General features: G+C 38.5%; 1 protein-coding gene across 2 annotated transcripts in view; it reads right to left on the bottom strand.

Annotated features, from left to right (window-relative positions):
* LOC149228695 (Ribosomal protein L14p/L23e family protein) overlaps positions 1 to 22050 on the bottom strand; it is a 165817-nt gene that overhangs the window by 86878 nt on the left and 56889 nt on the right. The window contains exon 2 of one of the 2 annotated variants that reach the window (XM_089378328.1): positions 21363 to 21478. In XM_089378328.1, the coding sequence (XP_089234454.1) occupies positions 21363 to 21478 (116 nt within the window). Of the gene's footprint in view, positions 1 to 21362; positions 21482 to 22050 lie in introns of both variants that reach the window. The other variant, XM_089378327.1, reaches the window with a different exon arrangement.

Here is a 22050-nt window from a genome sequence, read left to right as displayed (position 1 = left end):
CGACAATACAGCTTTGAGGACAAAGCTTCTGAAGGAAGGGGCTATGTTATGAATATAAATCATATGAAGTAAATAAATAAAATAAATGTAAATATTAAATAATCAAATATTGGTTATGTTAAGTAGTCATTAAGTTAAGTGAAAAGGCTTGTCTTAAGGACATGCCTAGTCACGAAATGACCCCTGCTTAGGTATATATATGTGGGTCCTCATTGTAACAATTATCACTTGTACATTCTATATATTAATAAATTATTATTACAAATACATTTTGTGTATTTTTACATTTAAAGTCAACAAGCTATCAGTTTTGATGCTTCAACCTAGCCCTTAAATCCTCATCCCCTTATCCTAGAAAGCTTGGTACCTTGCTTAAGAAGCAAGCAAGTCCCATTCTTGAGCCTCACCTAGGAAAGGGTCCCTGAGATCACTTCACACCCATCTTAGCTAATCTATCTTTCATAAGTGATTCTTTATATATCGGGTCTCCTCCCATCGGTGAAAATCCATAAGAGTAGGAAGCTTTAATTGTGGTGACAGTGGGCTTTAGTTTCATTGTTGCTCTTGACCTAGCAAGTGCCCCTCTAGGCCCCCCCTGCTAGTTTGAGTGGTAACAGTTTCCAAGGATATGTTGTAACTATGAGCAACATTATTCAAGTTGAACCATGCACTTTTGAAGAAGCTATGAAGGCTCAAGTGTGGAAAGATGCAATGGTTGAAGAATATGAGTCCATCATTCATAATGATGTATGGGAAGTGGTTCCATGACCCCAAGGTAAATATGTTTTGTCTTCTAAATGGTTGTATAAAATTAAACATGGTGTTGATGGCAATATTGAAAAATATAAAGCTAGATTTGTGACCAGAGGGTTCTCTTAGAAAGAGGGAATAGACTATGATGAAATCTTTGCACCTGTTGCCCATTATACAACCATCTGATCTATTGTGGCTCTAACTGCTAGCCAAGGATGGTCCCTTCACCAAATGGATGTGAACACTGCTTTTCTGCATGGCTTCCTCAAGGAAGAAATATTTGTGGAGCAACCACAAGGCTTTGAAGTACATGACCAAAAAACTCATGTGTAGACTAATGAAAGCCCTCTATGGTTTGAAGAAAGCTCCGAGAGCTTGGTACATCCGCATTAATAACTTATTGATGAAGCTTGGTTTTACTAGAAGTAATGTTGATTTAAATCTTTACTTCAAGACAGTCCAAGTTATGCCTTTGATTTTGGTACTATATGTTGATGACTTATTTCTCATCGGTAGTGAACCTCTTATCCTCCAGTGTAAGAGGGAGTTAGCTTCTGAATTTGAAATGAAAGATCTTCATTTGATGCACTACTTTCTGGGTCTTGAAGTATGGAAGAAACCTGGTGAGATTTTCCTTTCTCAAGGAAAATATGTTGTCAAGCTGCTAGAAAGATTTGGTATGACAGAATGTAAATCCATGAATACTCCAATGGAGATGAACTTCAAGAAGTTGTGTGGTGAAGCTACAGGTCCTGATTTGGCAAATCCTTCTGAGTATCGACAATTGATTGGGGCACTAATGTTCTTAGTGAAGACTGGACCGGACACATGTTTTGCGATTAATACTTTGAGCCAATATATGATTAAACCATCTCATGCACACTGAATTGTTGCAAAGCATGTGTTGAGATACCTGCATGAGACCATCAATCTTGGATTGAAATATATTGTCGAGGATGTAAGACTACTTGGGTATTCTAATGTTGATTGGGTTGGCAACTTTACTGACAGAAAAAAGCACATCTAGGTGCTACTTTAGCTTAGGTTCTACAATGATATCTTGGATGAGCAGGAAGCAAAAATTTGTAGCCCTCAGCAAGGTTGAAGTTGAGTACATTATTGCTAGCATGGCTAGTTGTGAGGCAATATGGTGGAGGAAGCTCTTTGGAGAGTTGTTTGAGTATGTTCTGGACACAACAGTAATTTACTGTGACAATAAAAGTGGCATTTGACTTGCAGAAAATCCTGTGTTCCATGACAAGTCCAAGCATATGGAGATCAAATATCACTATATCTGGGATATGGTGCAGAAAGGAGCAGTAAGACTCCATCATACAGTGACTGATGACCAGATCGCCGACATTCTTACCAAGCATGTGTTGAAAGGGAAGTTCTTGGTTTTCAGAGAGAATCTTGGGCTGACGGATGTGATCTTTCCTAAAGAGGGTGGTCATGAATGATGAGCCTTAGTTGTGTGAGATCCTTGTCGTGTATTGACAAGTGGATCCTCCCACGCAGAGATGAAACTTGGTTGTGCGAGATCCTTGTCATGTGTTTCCAAGTGGATCCCCCCAAGCAGAGATGAGACTTGGTTGTCTGAGATCCTTGACAAGTGGGTTATCCCCCCAAGCAGAGATGTGACTTGGTTGTGCAAGATCATATACAAGTGGGTTATCCCAAAGCAAAAATGAGACTTGGATGTGCGAGATCCTTGTCAAGTGGGTTATCCCCCCAAGCAGAGACAGGACTTGGTTGTGTAAGATCCTTGTCATATGTTGGCAAGTGGCAGCCCCCCAAGTGAATATAAAGTGATGGATGAATCTCCCCTATGATGATTCTTCTTCATTAGATTGTAATATCATTGTTCCAAAGCAAAGATTACAGAGGATCCTAGTGCCAGAAAGAAATTCCTCCCTAGCTGAGAGGGAGTGCTGAAAATTGGTAGCTAAGGGGTGAATTTCCTTGAATAAAAATTCATTTCTGACTATTCTAGAGTTCCTTTCTAAATATAAAAAGTCATGTCTATCATTGCAACCATGACTTTCCAAATTTGGTAAGTCAACTTGCTTCAATTGTTAATCATGTATGGATGATGGAAAATCACTTATCCTTAATCAATCTAAATTGTTTAATTTTTTAATTTAATCATCAATATTATTAATATTATTATTACACATTTGATAATATAATATTATCTAAAGAGAAATTGCATGTCACCTCTCCTACTTGGCACTCAATCATGCCACTTCATATCTCTTTCCTTGATGACAAATCGAACTCTCTCATTCAAGGATACATTACTCTCTCTCTCTCTCAAAGGATTCATTCATCTCTCTCTTTAATGTTCTTACGCACCTCTTACACTCTCTTACACACTTTAATGACTCATCATAAAAATATTCATCTTACACCTCTTTAATGCATTTGTTACACTTCTCCTCAATGGCTCAAACTACTAAGGCATGTGTTCTCCTTTATGGCACAAGTCACTAAGGCATCCATACTCCCTCTTGATGGTATGAGTTACTAAGGCAAGCGTACCTCCTTTATGGCATAATTTACACTCCTATTTTGGCATATGTAACTTCTCCTCAAGGCATGGGAGTTACTCCTTCATGAATTCAACCTACTTGCTCTTCCTATATATTTGTGTCTCTCATCCTCTTTATTACTCACTTGTGCATTGTGAAAGGAGAGTACGAACTTGAGAAAGAGAGAACTAGAGAGACTAGAGAAGAATTGAGGGGGAGAGAAAGAGAGTCTTGAAGAGTAAGAGCAGAACTTGGTGAGCCAAAGTAATTCAGTGTTTGCATCAGCTATTGCTATCAGAGATCTTCTTCAGATTTGGGTGAACTTCTTCTTTCTCTCATTGTATTTTGTATCTTTGTTGAACATTTGATTTCTAATAGAAGAAGAATCTGGTTGGGTTTTCCCCTTGTGGGTTTTGCTCATTGGACCTAAACTCATTGTGCCTTGTTGAGTTTTTGGTTGTCTTATATTGTGTATATGGTTTATGTTCTATCTGCAATTGCTTAACTAACATTGCAGATTAAAGAAGTTATTGGATAAATTAATTGTTACAGCATACAACTTCAAAATTTCAACAAACGTTGAAGATTCTCAACAATTTTCCCTAGAATCGGACAATGAAAATATTCCGCAAGTATCATTATCAGCCATGATAGGAATAGCTCAGCCCCACACATTAAAGTTAAAAGGACATATCAAAAAGAAAAATGTAATGGTTCTAATAGATATAGGAAGCACTGGACTCAAATATTGCAAAAAGGCTCAACATCTTCACATACTCAATGCCTAATATGAAGTGATGGTAGCAGATGGAAAGAAAATCAAAAAAGCAAGAAAATGCCATAAGTTCAAATTGCAGATTTAGGACTACAATCTAGAATCCCAATTCTACACTGTACCACTTGGAGGAGTGGATGTGGTCCTAGGTATCCAATGGCTACAAACCTTAGGCACTTACTCCGCCAACCATCAAAAACAATTTATAAAGTTTACATGGGAAGCGCAGAAATATAAGTTATATGGTTTTCAACCACCTCAAAATCAAATTGTATCATCCTACTAGATGATGAAGCCGATCCAAAAAGGAGCACCAACATATATAGTGCAATGTCATCAGATGGAAATGTTGGCTTTGAAATTGATTAGCGAAGAACCACCTGAAATTCAGGAGTTAATTCAAAAGCACAAGAAGGTATTCCAAGATCTTCCACTGCAAATGCCTCCTAAAAGAGAAATTGAGCACATAATCGAAGTCAAGTCAGGATCAAATCTTGTCAACATCAAGCCATATCGATACCCACATCATCAAAAAACTGAAATCGAAGGACTAGTCCAGGGTCTTTTAAAATGTGGTATCATCACAAAAAGTAGAAGCCCTTACGTTGCTCCGGTGGTTCTAGTCCAGAAGATGGATGGATCGTTTAGGCTATGTGTAGATTATAGAGGATTGAACAAGATAATGATTAAGAACAAGTTCCCTATTCCCTTCATAGACGAAATGCTAGATGACCTTCACGGAGCTAAATATTTTTCAAAATTGGACTTGAGATCTGGATATTACCAAATCAGAATAATATTAGAGGACATAGCGAAGACCACCTTTCGAACTCGTGAAGGTCATTACGAGTTTAAGGTAATGCCTTTTGGATTAACTAATGCTCCGACAACCTTTCAAGCTACCATGAATGAGGTATTCTGATCATATTTAAAGAAGTTTGTTCTAATTTTCTTTGATGATATTCTAGTCTATAGTAAAACATGGAAGGAACATCTACAACATCTAGAGCAAGTTCTCACTATACTAGAAGAACAACAGTTTTATGCAAAGATGTCCAAATGCACCTTTGGGAAAGAAGAAGTAGAGTACCTTGGGCACATAATATCCAAGGAAGGAGTAAAGGTAGATCCTAATAAGATCAAGGCTATAAAAGAATGGCCCAAACCAATTAATATCACCAAATTAAGAGGATTTTTAAGGTTGACTGGATACTATTGAAGGTTTATTCAAAACTATGCTCATGTAACGACGCCCCTAACAAACCTTTTAAAAAAGAACTCATTCCAATGGGATAATAAGGTAGAAAAGTGTTTTGAAACCTTAAAGGAAATTATGTCCAATGCACTTGTATTGGCAACTCCAAACATTTCAAAGCATTTTGTAATTGAATGTGACGCTTCAAGTTTTGGAATAAGAGCAACGTTGATGCAGAATGGCCATCCAATAGCATTTGAAAGTAGGAAACTCAATAAAAGGAAATGTCTAAAATCTACATACAACAAGGAAATGCTCACCATTATGTATGCATTAGCCAAATGGAGACAATATCTTTTGGTAAGTTTTTAATAAGAACTGACCATAATAATCTTCAACACCTTCTCTATCAAAAAGCACTTCCTACAAAATAGCAAAAATAGATCGAAATAATTGTCACCTTTGACATGGACTTATTACATAAAAAAGGGAAAGACAACGTAGTAGCAGACGCTCTGTCCATAAAAGATGAAGAGTCGTCATTACTTGCAATTTCAATTGTAGTTCTAGAATGGCTTAACAAAATTCAAAGTGAGTATGCAAAAGATCCAAAAACATGTGCTATAATCAATAATCCTGCTTAGAATTCAAAATTTGAATGGAAAAATGATATTCTTTGGTATAAAGGAAGAATTTACTTAAGCCCAAATTCCAAATTTAAGTCCAAAGTTCTCAAGGAGTCCCATGATTCACTATCAACAAGACATGTAGGTTTCTTTAAAACCTACTATAATGCACGCCAATCTTTTTTCTAAGAGGGAATGAATAATGATATTCAAAAATATGTAGCAGAGTGTGACCAATGCCAGAGAAATAAAAATAAGAACATTATGACCCATGGTCTCCATCCCTTAAATATTCCAAACCAAAAATCGGAAGAGATATCAATGGACTTTATTGAAGGGCTACCCATATTGAATGGAAAAGACAAAATCCTCGTAGTAGTCGACAAGCTCACCAAGTATGCACACTTCATAGGAATGAAGAAATCAGACTCGGCAAAACAAATCACAAAGATATTTTGCAAAAATGTCTACAAATTACATGGATTTCCCAAAGTCATTGTTAGCAATAGAGACACCAAATTTAAAGGGAATTTCTAGAAGGAATTTTTCAAACAAATTAGAACATACCTCAACATGAGTTCAGCTTATCATCCTCAAACAGAAATTGTCAATAAATGTTTAAAAGCTTACCTTCGTTGTTATGCATCAGACAAACAAAATAAGTGGGCTCAATGGTTACATCTAGTGGAATGGTGGTACAATTCCACTTATCACACTTCAACAAAAATGACCCCATTTCAAGCTCTTTATGGTTATGAGCCTCCTAAATGGAAGGAATTCTCCATTATCGAGACAAAATTTCCAGTAGTTAAAGATCAGTTAGAAGAAACACAAAGAATATTTCAAACACTAAAGGAAATCTAAATATTGCAAGAAATCGTATGAAGCAGCAAGTTAACCAGCACAGAACAGAAAGATAATTTTAAGTTGGAGAATGGGTATTTGTTAAATTTCAACCTTACAAGCAATTGTTGCTAAAGCAGAAGGGAAAAAATAAATTGGCACCAAAGTTCTACAGGCTATATCAGATTAACAAAAAGATTATCCAAGTAGCATATAGCTTGGACCTTCCTGATAAAAGTCATGTTCACAATGTTTTCCATGTATCTTGCCTTAAAAAAGCACTACGCAAACACCAAGCAGCATAGACGACACTTCCCACATTAGATGATGAAGATAAGATCGTTTTAGAACCAAAAAAATTCATTATCGCCAAGGAAAAGAAATTGCGGTCACAAGTAATTAAAGAATATCTTATTAAGTGGAAGAACCTACCAGAAGAAGAAGCCTGTTGGGAGACAGAAACATTTCTTCAACAACACCCATTGTTACATATGCTTTGAGGACAAAGCATTTTTTCGAGAGGAAGGCAATGTTATGTTTAAAATTAATTAACATTTAGTTTAGGAAAAAATGAGCACAATGAAAAGATCATGCCCCCTCATGTAAAGGCACCTGAGGCTGTATTTAAGCCAGGAGCCCTCCCATTGTAAGACCTTCATTCAGTTTTTATCAATAATAATAATAATAATAATATATAAAGATTTTGTGAAATTTTTGCTTCACTTTCATTGTTGTTGTTTCAAGCTGCTTCTGCTCCCCAGAAGGCTCTATTTGTTCAGTTTCAGGCTGACTCAAATGTGGCTGATCTTGTGTTGTACTCACTAAATTTGTTGTAGTTTTTAGCTTGATAAGGTAATGGAAGGAGGGGCAGTTGTATTGGGGCCCCTCCTTCCATGTAGTTTTTGTTTTGTTTGCTTCATTTGGTATCAGAGGACTTGGAATATAAAGATATCCATGAGGATACAAATATTATATATTAAATGTCTGAATAAGAATGATTTTACAATGAGAACGAGAAGCTTGCTTATATACCAAGCAGGTATCTCTTCATGGAGAGTCATGTCTCATTTAGACATGCCTCTTCAACCTCATTACTAATTAACTAATAATTATTTATGATTATTGTCATTTACATTATTTCCTATATATTTATTCATAACACAAGCCCGAGAAGGACCCTCAGTCCTGCCAGATCCGTTCCACTATGCACTGCCCTTCCTTCATCATCACTTTCTTTATCCTCCACATTATCTTGCTCTTCAGGAACCCTGACAAAACATGCAGTGTTTTCCCTCTCAGCATTTTTATGCTCCCAATGAAGACCATTCTACCTTGAAGTGGATTTCTCATTGGCATCAACTAGCCTTGATGATATTGGGTTATTTTGAAGGGTTGTATCCTTACCACCACATGACCAAAAGTCAATATTGTCTTCAAGCTCTTGTGTAATTGTCTTTTCCAATGATGATGCCCCACTGTTACCATATGTCATCGTTCCATTAATAGGCATAGCCATTTCCTTCATATTTATTGTTGGTTTGCATCCAACAGACACAGGAGATTGATCAGGCTGTTAGGTAACAAGTACCCTAGGGTTTTATTTCGGAATGAACACGGCATCTGTCTTTGGAGTCGACAGAGACATTGTCCTTACTTGAACAACTTTTTCATTAACGGGCAAACTATATATCCCATATTGAACAAAAGGAGAAGATTCCCCTCTTCAAACAATAGACAATTGAGACATTACCAAAAGAGTGTTTTGCTACAGTTTTTGGTGTAATGACCATTCTATTTTGTTGAGTGGGCTGCCCAAAGGTGCTCTGCCCCAAAACTAGAATTGATACACCACCAAAATCAGCAGATTTAACAGATTGAGGGATTTTATTCGCGTTAGGAGGGTATAGCCATGACCAATCATTTGGTTGTGCCTTCGCCTGTGGTTCAGCTTCTCTTGCTATGTTCTTATGAAATTCTTCACACTTCTACCAAGATTCTGCGTACTCCTTCCCAAAAACTGATTCTGGTCGTTCCATTTTTCATACAAACCCTCTAGGCTAGCAGGAGAGCCAGCTCTGATACCACTGTAATGTCCTTAGGAATTTTTTTCCTTTAGAGTTGTGAAATCATAAGATAATCTCTAGTAATTGCACAGTACTCTTAAACTTTAGGCAGAGATTATACAGTAACGCAAATGACATTTGATTTCACCACACATCAATTAGTTCACATCTATCTTATCTTTACAATTGCTACTAGGATTTTTATACCAACAGTAGTTATCTATCCAATGTAAACTGTCCAATACTGTATTTACAACAGTAATCAATATTTAAGCAATAATACAGAGCCCATAATCAATTTAACCAACTTACAAATCATTTAACAGCGTGGTCTAAGCCCACAGAGACTCCTACTACCTAATGATGCCCTAACTGAGCTGACCATCTAGCTGTTTACCCAATTCTACCTTCCAAGTTCATTCAGTCCAATATGTATCCAACCAATGTTACTTGGGAGCGGGAGCGGGAGCGTGGAGCGAGAGTGAAAACGGGAGCGGGAGCGACCATTTTCAGAAGCTCCCGGTTTGGGAGCGAATCCAAGAGCGATTTTTAAAAAATATATATTTTTTATATTTTTTAATTTTTGATACATGTGTCAACAAAAACATGTAGAATGATGAATTAGACATAAAAAACATAAAAAAACATAGATTGATCATTGAACCATATCACATCAATCATCTAGAAATTATAATCGTCATCAACCATGTCCACAAGTTAGTAAAATACATATTACAACTGCAACATATTGAGTCTTATAAATCATGATTCATCAAATTCAATCTTAAAGTTTCAACTTCAAGCTTTCAGAATTGAAAATTCAATAACATTTATCATCATTGATCACCAAAGTTGTACTTGTAAGCTAAGTTTAACCATTACAGGAAGTAATATCGAAGATATTTCTAAGTCCTAACTTCTAACTGTTAACATGATATGAAATGTTAAAAATTTATAAAATGAAACATGAATAATGAGATGAAATGAAACAACTTTAGTCTTTCACAAAGCATCATATTCATAATTCACAATCATTACCAATGAGTTATAATTGCCAAGGCCCAACTTCAAACTTCAAATTTTCATTGTCACAGTGATATAATGTTTACAAAAAATATCATTATGATATGAAAGAGTCAAGAGTCAAGAGTCAAGGACTCAAAACTCAACAGTTATGAAAACTAAAGTCTAATAGAAACTAAAAAAGACAAGTAAACTGTAAATCTACATGTGGCCCTTGCCACGAGAGTCTCCAGGAGTATAAGCAAGTCGTGGTGGTCTTCTAGGAGTCTCCCGCACAGACCGACGACTAGAACTAGAACCTCCACACGAGGGTGTAGATGGAGGTGGCGACAGCAAAGGAACAAGACTCGGACCTCAAGCACTGCTACTGGATGGTGGAGGTGGAGGTGGAGGTGGCATGGCTGCTACAGCTGCTTCATTTTCATCCCTTACAAGTTCCTCTTCTAGTTCTTCAATATGAACAATGCCATCCTCCAAATTGTCATCCTCTGGGTGATTGTCCCAAATTTTATATGGGGGATCCTCATTAGCCCGATCACAGTAATGACTCAACAACCTCAAGTTGTAGTGCACATAAACCAAGCTTTCTGCTCGGTTTTCATTGAGTCTGTTTCTTTTCACATTATGTATATAGTTGTAGGTGCTCCAACACCTCTCTGTAGAAGAAGAATTTACAACCTGTGAAAGAACTTTTTTTGCCAATTTTGGCAAAAGTCTGTGGCCGCCATATGTTTCCCACCATGTGAGAGTATCAAATTTATCTTTGTCGTCCATTGCATGGAAGTTACCATACAAACCAGTGCCACTGAAGTATCTGCCTATTTCAAGGCGCACAGCTGCACATTCCTCCCTATCAGGTACCAACTTTTCTAATGCTTCCAAATATCCTTTAGTTACCTCTGGATCTAAATGGGGTTTGGTCCTAACCCCACCCCCTGCTGCAGGTTGGCCCAACCAAGATGTAGAGTAGTATTTTGGCGTAAGGATATACGCCAAGCAATGTAGTGGAACATTAAGCTTATTCCACCGTTCACACACACAATCATGAATTAGTTTGTACAAGTTGGGATCTCTATTATGAACAATATCTTTTATTTGCCCCAACATGGTATCCATTTGCTCATACACCTCGCCAATCACTGGTTTGTCTGTATCTGCAAACCGAATCATGTGATAAATTGGCTTGGTGAAATCCAATACCTGCCTCACACTTGTCCAAAACTGCCCATCAAGAGCGGCCTCCTCCACCATTTCAAAACCTCCCATGTCAGCTGCATTTGTAGCCCTTTCCTTTAATACCTGCCAATGTGGACTTGATACCATGCTAGCTAATTCCTCTCTTACCTTCAAAAGGCGCCTGAAGGTGAGGTAATAGCTATCAAATCTAGTCTTCGCAATCTTCAGCAACTCCAATCTCGAGTGACTGCAGAAAAGGCCATGGGTATTGCTATGATTTGTAATAAATTTTATCATTTGTTTGCCTTTCTTGTACAAATTACCAATCCATTGGTATTGTTCATTTTTGTTTTTGACAATATCATGCAACAGAAGGTTCAATGTGTGAACCAAACATCCAGACCAAAATATGTTGGGGTATTTATCCTCAATAATTGCTCCCGCTGCCTTACAATTAGGAGCATTATCAGTGATGACTTGGATGACATTGTATGGGCCAATACGCTCAATTGTTTCAAGTAATGCTTCTGCAATGTTGATGACAGCTTGAACTTGTCTGAGTAATCATGTGCAGCTAGAAAGATGGGACCACTAACAGACACAGCAAGAACACTTATCAATGGCTTGCCTTTTACATTTGTCCATCCATCAGATACAATGGACACCCCATGGTCAGTCCAAGAACTTGTCATTTTATTCAAAGAATGTGATATTTTTGCTTTTTCATGATCAAGGCCAACGGTTCTTGCCTTGTCATACCCAGGGCTCTTGTATCCTTTAGGGGCATCATTTATGGCAGAAACCATTTCGTGCCAATAAGGTGAGCAAAGAACATTGAATGGTATCCCACATGCATAGAGAAACTTGTAAACTTTTGAATCCACATCATTCCTACACCCCTCATCAAGGAAATCTGATATGGTTCTACGCCTTAAAGATGATGACCCTGTGCCTCCATGTCCATATCCACTGCCTTGGGAGAATGCTGAAGGAGTTCTTTGTGATTGTGAGCTTGGTTCAAAGAAACCCCTTGATTTTTTTGTTCTGTATTGGGCTTCCTCCTCTTCCCTTATGTATTTGGCTCTATCCGCTGCTGACACCGTTGTACAAGTTTCGGTTCCTATTTGTTTCTCTCCATCCCATGGCCTTTTCCCGCAAAGGTGTCTTCTAGCACGGGTGTATGAACCTGTGTAATCAGTGTTGCAATGGGGGCAATGAAATTTAGTGGTTCCACCCCCTCTCCCTGTTTCAGCCCTGTTAACATATTTCCACAATGGAGTTTGGTCTTGTTTAGTTTTTTGAGGGTCATGTTCACCCTCCTCCAGCTCCTCCTCACCGGGGTTTTCACCCATTTGACTTCCTCCGGCTTCTTCATCCCCCTCTTCAATTTGGGGCTAGCCCCTCCGTTTCCTACTCTCCAGCACCATAATAACCATAAAAGGGACCAGGAAGAGGAAAATGCCAAGAAATATAGCCAGGTCCATGGTGTTTGATGTTTGTAGGGTTTTGATTCTTGAATCTGCAAATTAACTTAATTTATTGGGATTAATTAATTTAATTTAAATACATGATTTTTAAACTCAATAAGCTAAATTAAATTAACTAAATTACTACCTACCCAGCTAAACTAACTAAATTACTAAGTTACTTACCTCTGCAGGCTTGCTCCTCGCTCCTTGGCACTTGCTCCTCGCTCCTCGGCACTTGCTCCTCGCTCCTTTGCTCTTGCTCCAGCTCCAAACTCAAGCTCAATGAAGTACCAATGAATATTTTTTTGGCCCATTGGCCTTTTAAAACCAAAAAAAAAAATTTAAAAATTTATTTTTTTCGGGTCCGTGGAATTTTTTTCCGCCGGATCGCTCCCGGAGCGATTTTTAACGCCCGGGAGAGATCGGTTAAAAATCGCTCCGGGAGCGCCGGAGCGATCGCTCCCTATGGCGATTCCTAACAGACCAAGGAGCGTAAATTTTTTTGAGGGAGCGCACTCCCGAGCCGCTCCCGCCCGGAGCGCGATTCGGGAGCCAGTTCGAGGGGGGGGCGCTCCCCCGCAACATAGTATCCAACAGTACTTGAGGAAAATAGGACGCAGCTTCCTCAGACCCCTTCGCAATGAATTCTGTCACCGGGAAACTGTTCCTTGCGGGTCTGCTACCACGGGGAAGGTTCGGATTGCCCTGCCACCCTTCAACAGCCATAGGGAAGCTGTGTTGATATACCGCAGCCTCAGATAGGTTCAATAGATTGGTCCGTTGCCCAAAGCAGCCTCAGGAGGTTCCAACAAACTATTTCGTTGCCTTAACAGCTTCAGGAGAGTACAAAATTGCCTTCTATAGATAGCCACGACCCTAGAGGGGCTGATTGCTAAGTCACTGCCCTTAGGGAGGACAAACGGGCCTCAGATGTGCCCTAGTCTGCTCCTAAAAGTGGCCTCAAGAAGGGAAACAAGCCTCAACCGTGTCCTTTGTTGCCTGGTTCTACTCCTTCGCTGGCCTTGAGTCAGGATTCGGTGACCAATACAACCTGTGCTGCCTCATAATAACCACAAAAATAACCCTTTTGCAGCTTGTTCAGATCGTTGGAGGTCAAATAAATCTCCACTTCGTCAGGATATCCTCAAACTAGCTTCTGCTGCCTCAGGATATGATCCTCAGTGCCACAGAAAACAATCACAGAGAAATACATCCTTCCTTCACCAAAATCAGATAAGATTTGCCACAGAATATCATGCTTCAACAGGATAGAGAATGGGATGAGGAAGAGCTAGGGTGGGATCATCTCCACTGAAACTAATCAAGGGAAAAGGGGTCTTAAAACCCTCAGAGCCTCAGCTCAAAGAAAATAGAGATATTCCAATCCAAATCAATGATGAGAAAATGATTCTATCTCTCTCCTATTTATAGATTCCTCATGGGGTCTCTTTTCCTTAATTTAATGAGGGGTTACAAGTGTAGCCCCCAATTCTGGCTTTTTGCCCCAGCTACCCCAAATTTACCCAATGTTTCCCCAAAACATTGGATAATGGGTTCCCCCTTTATCAATGACTATAGCCTACGGGGTTGGATAGGCTACTTCGTCCTTCCTTGGGCACTTAATCAGTAGGGAACATTACACATTTATTGTAGGTACATATCACATCAGGTGTAGTTTTTCGGAGAGTAGAGAATGCATGCATGCCTTCAACATGCATGTGCTAAGGTTAGTATATTTCCAGTTTCGTCACCTTCACTTCAATCCAGGTTACTACTGTTCCAGATTTAACAAATTCCAATTTGCTTCAATTCGAACTTCAACTTTCAGCTCAGTGCAGATTTAGAACACCTGCATAATCTATTCTTAGGCAAGGCACAGATCCCTAGGTTGTCTAAGGCGCTTGCATGGGTAAGGTTGGAGGCACAATTCTCAAGCAAGAGGGTGCATGTTTGCATGCTCCAGTTGATCTTCCAATTAAGACACACTTATCAATGCAGCTAGGCACAGTAGGTAATGAGATGAGAGTTAGGACTAGACTAAGTCACCTTGAGCATTTCGTACATGTGTATTGAAAAATGAAATTAACTCAGATAGATATATAAAACACACATAATAAACCAGACACAAAATATTGGTGGAAAAAGGCTAAAGCCTCATGCTTCCTCAGGTATTCTCATTCTCGTTTTTATTAAAATAATTGAATATAGTGTTACAAATAAATAGATGAGAGACAGTGTTCTCAAGATAGTGTGTGCTATCTTAGACACTTTTGGTTGAGATAATTTCTCCTTTGGTTGAGATAATATCTCACCAAACACACACCAATATAGGAGTTACCTAAACTAACTCCTATCTTAGAGGAACAACCCAAGAGTTAGGCACAAATTCCTAACTTGGGATATTTAATTTATTTATTTATTTTTGGATTTATTATTGTTTTATGAGAAAAGCTAACATTCCCCCCTTCAATGATAAATCCAAAATAAGAACAAAGAACCATCTTCCAAGTTCTCATGTTGATACTCAAAAACATTGCCTGAAAAAATCGCCAAAACTGGACGTTGGAAAAAACTCAAATCTGAAGAGAACATGAATGAGCTGCATGCCTGATTCATCTCTAAAAGTCGCTTGACAACTCCATCACGTGCCAAGCTGCAAAAGGATCCAACTATCCTTTGCTTGAAAACAACATCCGATGTCCACTGACACAATTTGATGAACGCCCACCGACGTATTTGTTGATGATGATCACCCACTAGCTAATGATGTCGAAAAACAACTCAATGTTGCTTTTGCTATGATGAAAGCTGCTCACTGCTGCTTTGTTGTTGGTCGCCCACTGGTGAATTTGTTGATGCTCACTGTGGATGAAAAATGCCCACTGGCTGATGAAGATGCCCACTGGCTGCTTCACTGATGTTGTCGAGACTTTCAGTCTGACAACCACTTGTCAATTTCATTGACATTTTCTCCCCTTTGTCAGCTGAAAGGAGAGACAATCTTCTTCAAATTATATCTGAATTTTGAACTCCCCCCCTTCAGGTGTAGGAGAGTCTCATTGTTGTACTCCCTCGTTCAACGGCATGAGAGTACCATCATCATTTCATTGTTGGCTGCACTATGTGTGATTGTAGTCGGTTATAGAACTGAGACAATCTTTTGACTGTGGATGACCATTCCCGAGGATCGATCCATTCATAATGTATCTTCAATCTGGTTGATTTTTGTTGGTTACGACATTTTTCTGAAGAATGATTCTGCTTGCCACAATGGCGACAAGGATGGAGATCAAAACACTGATCTTCCATATGATTGTTTCTTTGACAATGAGAACATTTCGGTTCGACATCAACTTCAGGTTGCGTGCATTTCTGTTTGTCTACAACTTTCTCAGAACCTGTTGAGGTGTGTTGTGCAAGAAATCCTGCACTGACGTACTTAATTGGCTTGGAATAATCTGGGATATGTAAGTTGGTGTCATCAGTGACATATCCTAAGCCTTGTCGATTCTTGTTATTTTGAATTTCTTCCCAGGGCTTGATGATGGGTTTGGAAGAAAATTGAACTGGAACAACTTCGACACTTGAAGTTGTTGGGATGAATGACTTATCATCTGGATGGTTCAAAGACTTGAAAGTATCACTCTTTTCTTGCAATTCATTCCTTTGAAGTTGCGACTCGAGTTGAAGAAACTCAATGGTTTCATGTGTTTGTCGTAGATGCTGTGAAAGATCAGCAAGAGTTTCTTTGCTGATGTGCACCATGTCTTCATCACTAGAGATGATCAAACTGTGAAGAATGTTTAACAACTGAATATGTTGCACCATCTGAACTTGCTCACTTGAAATCAGGCTCTCTTGTCGCAGATGGTGTGCTTTGAACTGTTTCACTTGATTTTGTTACTTGCATGACAGGCTCGCTTGCTATGGGACTTGAATGGCGTGCTCGCTTGATTTGTTGCTTATTGCACTTGCTGGGAACACTTGTTAGAGTTGTAGACCTTTCTTGCTTAAACTCTGAAATTCACGCTCACTTGATGACGATCATGTTTGCGTGAACGCTCACTTGCTTTACTTGATGACTTCACGCTCACTTGAATGAATAGCCACGCTCGCTTGATGTCGATCTCAACTTGCTTGATTGGTGTTAGAGCTGAACTTGTTTGGTTGCTTTGATGAACTTCACTCTGGCTCGCTTGAAGGTTTGAACTTTGTACTTTCTTGATGCAAATTGCTTGAATGAGTAATCACACTCGCAGGAGATGTGAACTTGTTGCTTGTTTACTTTAGAGTTAAAATTCGTGCATTCACTTGATTCTGCTTAAAGGAAGGGTGTCGAACACTGTCGAAAATGCACCCAAAAAACGCTTAATGATTTAGTGACTCACTACAATGAATTCAATTTGACTCAATTCAAGACTTGGGTGTCGGTTTCAACCGAGAATGCACCCTTACAATTCAATGTAATTTGAGTTTGATTAGAAGTTCAATAATGTTGATGTAGACTGTGTTCTGAAACGTTGAAGTTTACAAATTCATTAACTTGATTGTAGTGATGTAGACTTTGCTTTGAAATGTTGGAGTTTGCAGATTCATGAACTTGATTGTATTGAATGAATTTGTTTGTTGAGGTAGAATGTCGATGTTGAAAACTTTGATTATTTGTTGTAGTGACGCAAATGCATGTGTTGAGCTTAATTATCCTTCCTTGTAGCTATTTCGTTACATGTGTTGTGCTTGCTTGTATTGAACTTTATGTGTCTTAAAGGAGATCATTTATGTGTCAAAACTAGACACAAATCAAAAAGCAAAAAACATGAAGCAATAGAAATGCCTGCCATCACAAACATACAAATGGTGTACCTAAGATCCCCTTATTCAAATTCAGGCGGATCTAGGACACATCAACACCACAAATAATATGTCTTTATTAAGTATTAAGGTCATCAATCTTTCATCTTTAACAACATTGTGAATGAGATTTCTCAAACAATAAGAATACCAAGCTTACAAATTCTTGAAGCAACTTCTCTTCAAAAAACTGGTGCACTGACTCAATCGCTCTCAAAGTAAAATATTACTTTGAATTACAATAATAACTTTCTCTAAAACAAACTCACTTATCACTCCAAATAAAAAACACTTATCACTCCAAAAATACAAAAAATACTTTCACCTTATTACTCCACAAAATCACACCTTACTTCTCACTCCAAAAAACTTATCACTCCAAAATATTAAAACATACCCTTATTACTCCAAAAACATCACTTTAGAACCTTCACATACCCACTTCCTCGTCTTTATAAATGTTTACTTTTTTACTTTTTTTAAGTAAAACCATTGAATATAAAAGTTTTGTTTTAACCATTAAAAAAGTATTCCCATATGTTTCTTATAACTAAAATTCGTGGGCATCAACATTATTTATGAAGCACGCAAGCCAAACTTCGTCCTCGATTTATAAATACAATTAAAGAGAATTTAATGATACCTTTTTTTTGAATGCGGCCACGCACTGGAATTTCATGCTCTTCATTCCACACATGGTTCTCGATTACTGCGAATATGAAAAAAATTGTTCCATTATGTATTGTTCTTTAATTCATGGTGGACGTTGGCTCCTCCATTGGTGCAAGCAGGTTCCTCCACAGGCTCTAACGTTGATCCGTAGTGCAGGTTTAGCGTAAGGTCAATGATCCTACGCCTGTATTGATCCTGCAATGCCCCCGGTGCTGCAAAAAACTCACGGGCACCCAATGCTAAGAGGAGGGAGAATCATGTCACAGAGCCATGGGCTCTCTGCCTCCCAAATTAAATCTTTTGCAGCAATCTGCGATACATTCATCCCGTCAGTTCTCCCTTCTAAGGACCTGCAAGATCCGGAGGTCGAATCCGTTTATCGTCGGAGGAATCGCAGTTTGAGATCAGGGTTTTCTTTCACCGGCACCATGGCTGCAGCTAGCACCCCGATCACCATGAAGGGGGGGCAAAACACGTCTATGCAGTTGAATGTTCTCACATGGCTGACATGGCACAAGAAATTGTTAAAACAAATGGCAAAATCGAGGAAATAGAATTGCCTGTTCAAAATGTGGATATCATAATTTCAAAATGGATGGGCTACTTTCTCCTCTTCGAGAATATGTTGAACACCGTGCTATATGCTCGGGACAAATTGCTGATTCCAGGTGGTATTGTGTTACCAGATAAGGCCTCTCTTTACCTAACCGCCATTGAGGATGCAGACTATAAGGCAGAGAAGATTGATTTCTGGGAGAATGTCTATGGCTTTGACATGACATGCATTAAGAAGCAAGCAATGTTGGAACCTCTTGTCGACACAGTTGATCGAAATCAAATAGTTACGAACTGCCAGTCACGCAAGACAATGGATATTTCCAAGATGAAACCTGGTGATGCATCCTTCACTGCATCTTTTAAACTCGTAGCCGAGTGCCAAGAAGCCAAAACTTCACCAGCCTTAAATTGCAGAGCCTCAAAGCACACTACAATTCAAGATCGCTACAATAGGCATTACAGCACATTTAATTTACAAGTCTTTACACCGACATAACCTAAACATCACAGCTAATTCCTTTGGTGCAGCACGAATAACGATCAGATTTTCGGCATTTCCCAGCTTCTAAAGAGACTTGAGATGGATCAAACTCTCGACCTCCGAGGAATGATGAAAAACTCAGCGATGTACAGCTATAAGCATTCACAATACTGGAGGAATTCGATGATTTTCTGCCAACGAAATACACACAATAAATATTGTGCACAGCACCTCTACACAGCAACTTCAATTTTCTTCAGTGGCAACGCGGTCCCTTAGCACCAGTACGCACGTAGTACTGTTGCAGCCACACTACAAGGCTTCAATTAACATGCGATTCGGTCTCCCACCATCGCTCACGAGTCGCCTTCTAATAGTAATTTACAGGTTTCAAATAGAGCCTATCACGCAAACATCACACACAGCACTCAACTCTTTGTGTCCTCTCTGTGCACTACTCCATGTTCTCTACACTAACGCAACTCATCCTTCTTGCGACACACCATACAAGCTAACCAGAACTCAGCACCACAATCAACACAGCTTTTCGTCACAACCCCAAATCAAACAACCTCACTCCAGTACCACATATTGAAAAATGAAATTAACTCAGACAAATATATAAAACACAAATAATCAACCAGACACAAAATATTGGTGGAAAAGGTTGAAGCCTCATCCTTCCTCAGGTATTCTCACTCTCATTTTTATTAAAATAATTGAATATAGTGTTACAAATAAATAGATGAGAGACAGTGTTCTCAAGATAGTGCGTGCTATCTTAGACACTTTTGCTTGAGATAATTTCTCACCAGACACACACCAATATAGGAGTTCCCTAAACTAACTCCTATCTTAGAGGAACAACCCAAGAGTTAGGCACAAATTCCTAACTTGGAATATTTAATTTATTTATTTATTTGTGGATTTATTATTGTTTTATGAGAGAGGCTAAAAATGTGATCAGATGCATTGTATATTTCCTTATCTTCCTATTATATAAAAGAGATGCAGGGAACACCACTGCATTGGTTTAGCGAGTTTTTGGTTTATTTCTTCTTTCCTTATTCAATAGACAATAGATGTGATTGAGAGTTCCAAAATGTGATTGCTGCTATTATTTTTCCACAGTATGTGTTTGTAGATTCCTGGGATTCAAAGGTGCTTGTTTTAACTTTTTATAAGTTTCCAGCTTTAAAGTTTCCTAAGGTTTTAGTATTGTTCTTTGAGCTTACCATGATCTGAAAAACAAAGGTAGAAGAAAACATTCATACATAGGCAGACAGCTAACTTTCCACGTGTACACCAAACAAATAGAAGAGAGAACTTATGCATATATATGCTTGGGCATGAGAAAACCAACAAGAGGAAAAAGAAATTAACGATATAACGTGTTTTGTTTTAAATTTGTTGCAAAAGTAAGGATAAAAGTTGGAACCCACATAATTTCGTTCAAGATGACAGACAATTTCAGATTCATAATACCAGTTTGGTACCCCAACAGACTGTATGAACATAATAAGGTTTTACAAATACAAAACTACATATTAGCTGATCTTCAAGGGCATTCAATTTTCCAAAAACATATAACCCTTGATTGTTGCTGAGCAGAGGTTGTAAAGGCAGCATTCCCTCTTCATGCTGCAACCTCCTGTATTTACATCTGGCTCTAGACTTTTGGGTACTTCAAATTCATTCACACCAAAAGCCTTGTGGTATTACCATGCATTTCTATACAAAACTTCAAATGTATGCACATTCGTATGCCTTGATTTAGGTTGGTTGAAATTTTATGCTTTAAACTCTGATGAAAACATATTTGTCATGTACTTTGGTTCAACTTATTTTCTGGAAAAGAAAAATGTACCACTGTTGTATATTGACATATATTCAACATTATTGTCATACCTCAAGGCAAGTGCAGCTAGTTATACGTTAGAATTGTTTATGTTAGGCCTTTATTCTAACCAAGCTTTGATTTTTCTTCTGTAATGGAGCATGTGCCTTATTGTAATCTTTGACAACTCTAGGATTTAAGATCTAACTTTGCGGCTATATCCAATTACAATTCAAAAAATTAGCATACAACAGCAACCCTAGTGAAGACAGGAAAAATAGAAGTGGTGATTCTAGTTTGGTAACGGAACTCAATAACAGATTCAATGAAGACAGGGCAACTTCAAGTAACAATTCTGATTTGGCAATAGGACTCTATCACAGATTCAAAAACAAGTATACCGCATGTTATGACAGAAATAAAGGTAAGTCAGTAAATAAGAATGTCAAACTGGATGCTAAGATATTGAAAATGCTCAAATGGTATGCATTTGAAGGTTGATAGAAAACCTGAGATAAAACTTGATGTAATCCACCAATTGGAAACCCCATTGATTCAAGAAAGATTGATGAGCTGCCCCACAAATGGTTTCCATAATGTCCCATTAATCCTAAGCTAAGTCCATCTGCTGCAAACAAAAATCAGAAGAAATTCAGTTCTTCAGTCACATCCACCTGAAATTACAATTTCAAAAAGAATAGGCATTATTTCATATGAAGGATGGCTCCCTTGCTACAAAAGTCATGAGCAGAAGTAGAAAATAAGTTGCACAAGTATCCTACCAGACTGTCGATCTGTGTTGCAGGAAACACCATAGGAGGGGCTGTCCTAGTACCCAAAATGGGTCGAAACGCCGAAATGGCTTTGAAACACCGCCAAAACGTCACTGGTCATCCCGGATGGCATTTCGAAAAGTGATACGCCATCCAGGATGGCCGGCAGCGTCTCAGGGCTGTTTATTTTCAAGGTTGTTTCGGCCCATTTCAGGTACTGGGACGGCCCCTCCTATGGCGTTTCCTGCTACGGGCTCCATTTCAGGGGCAAAAATTAATTTTTCTTTGTTTTTCAAAAGAGGCCAACAAGCGTGTGGGCCCCTTCTATCACCCAAAGACACTAACTAAACACTTTTGTATGTGGCTGTTAATAAAAAAAAAGAAAAATGAAATAGAATTCTCTAGAAACCTTATCAGCCTCTTC

The sequence above is a fragment of the Pinus tabuliformis genome, chromosome J (genome assembly GCF_031772625.1).
Source record: "Pinus tabuliformis cultivar Carrire ecotype Pingquan chromosome J, CPIR1, whole genome shotgun sequence".
Taxonomy (NCBI): domain Eukaryota; kingdom Viridiplantae; phylum Streptophyta; class Pinopsida; order Pinales; family Pinaceae; genus Pinus; species Pinus tabuliformis.
The sequence above is the reverse complement of the archived record's forward strand: the minus strand, read 5'-3'. Positions and strand labels throughout refer to the sequence as shown.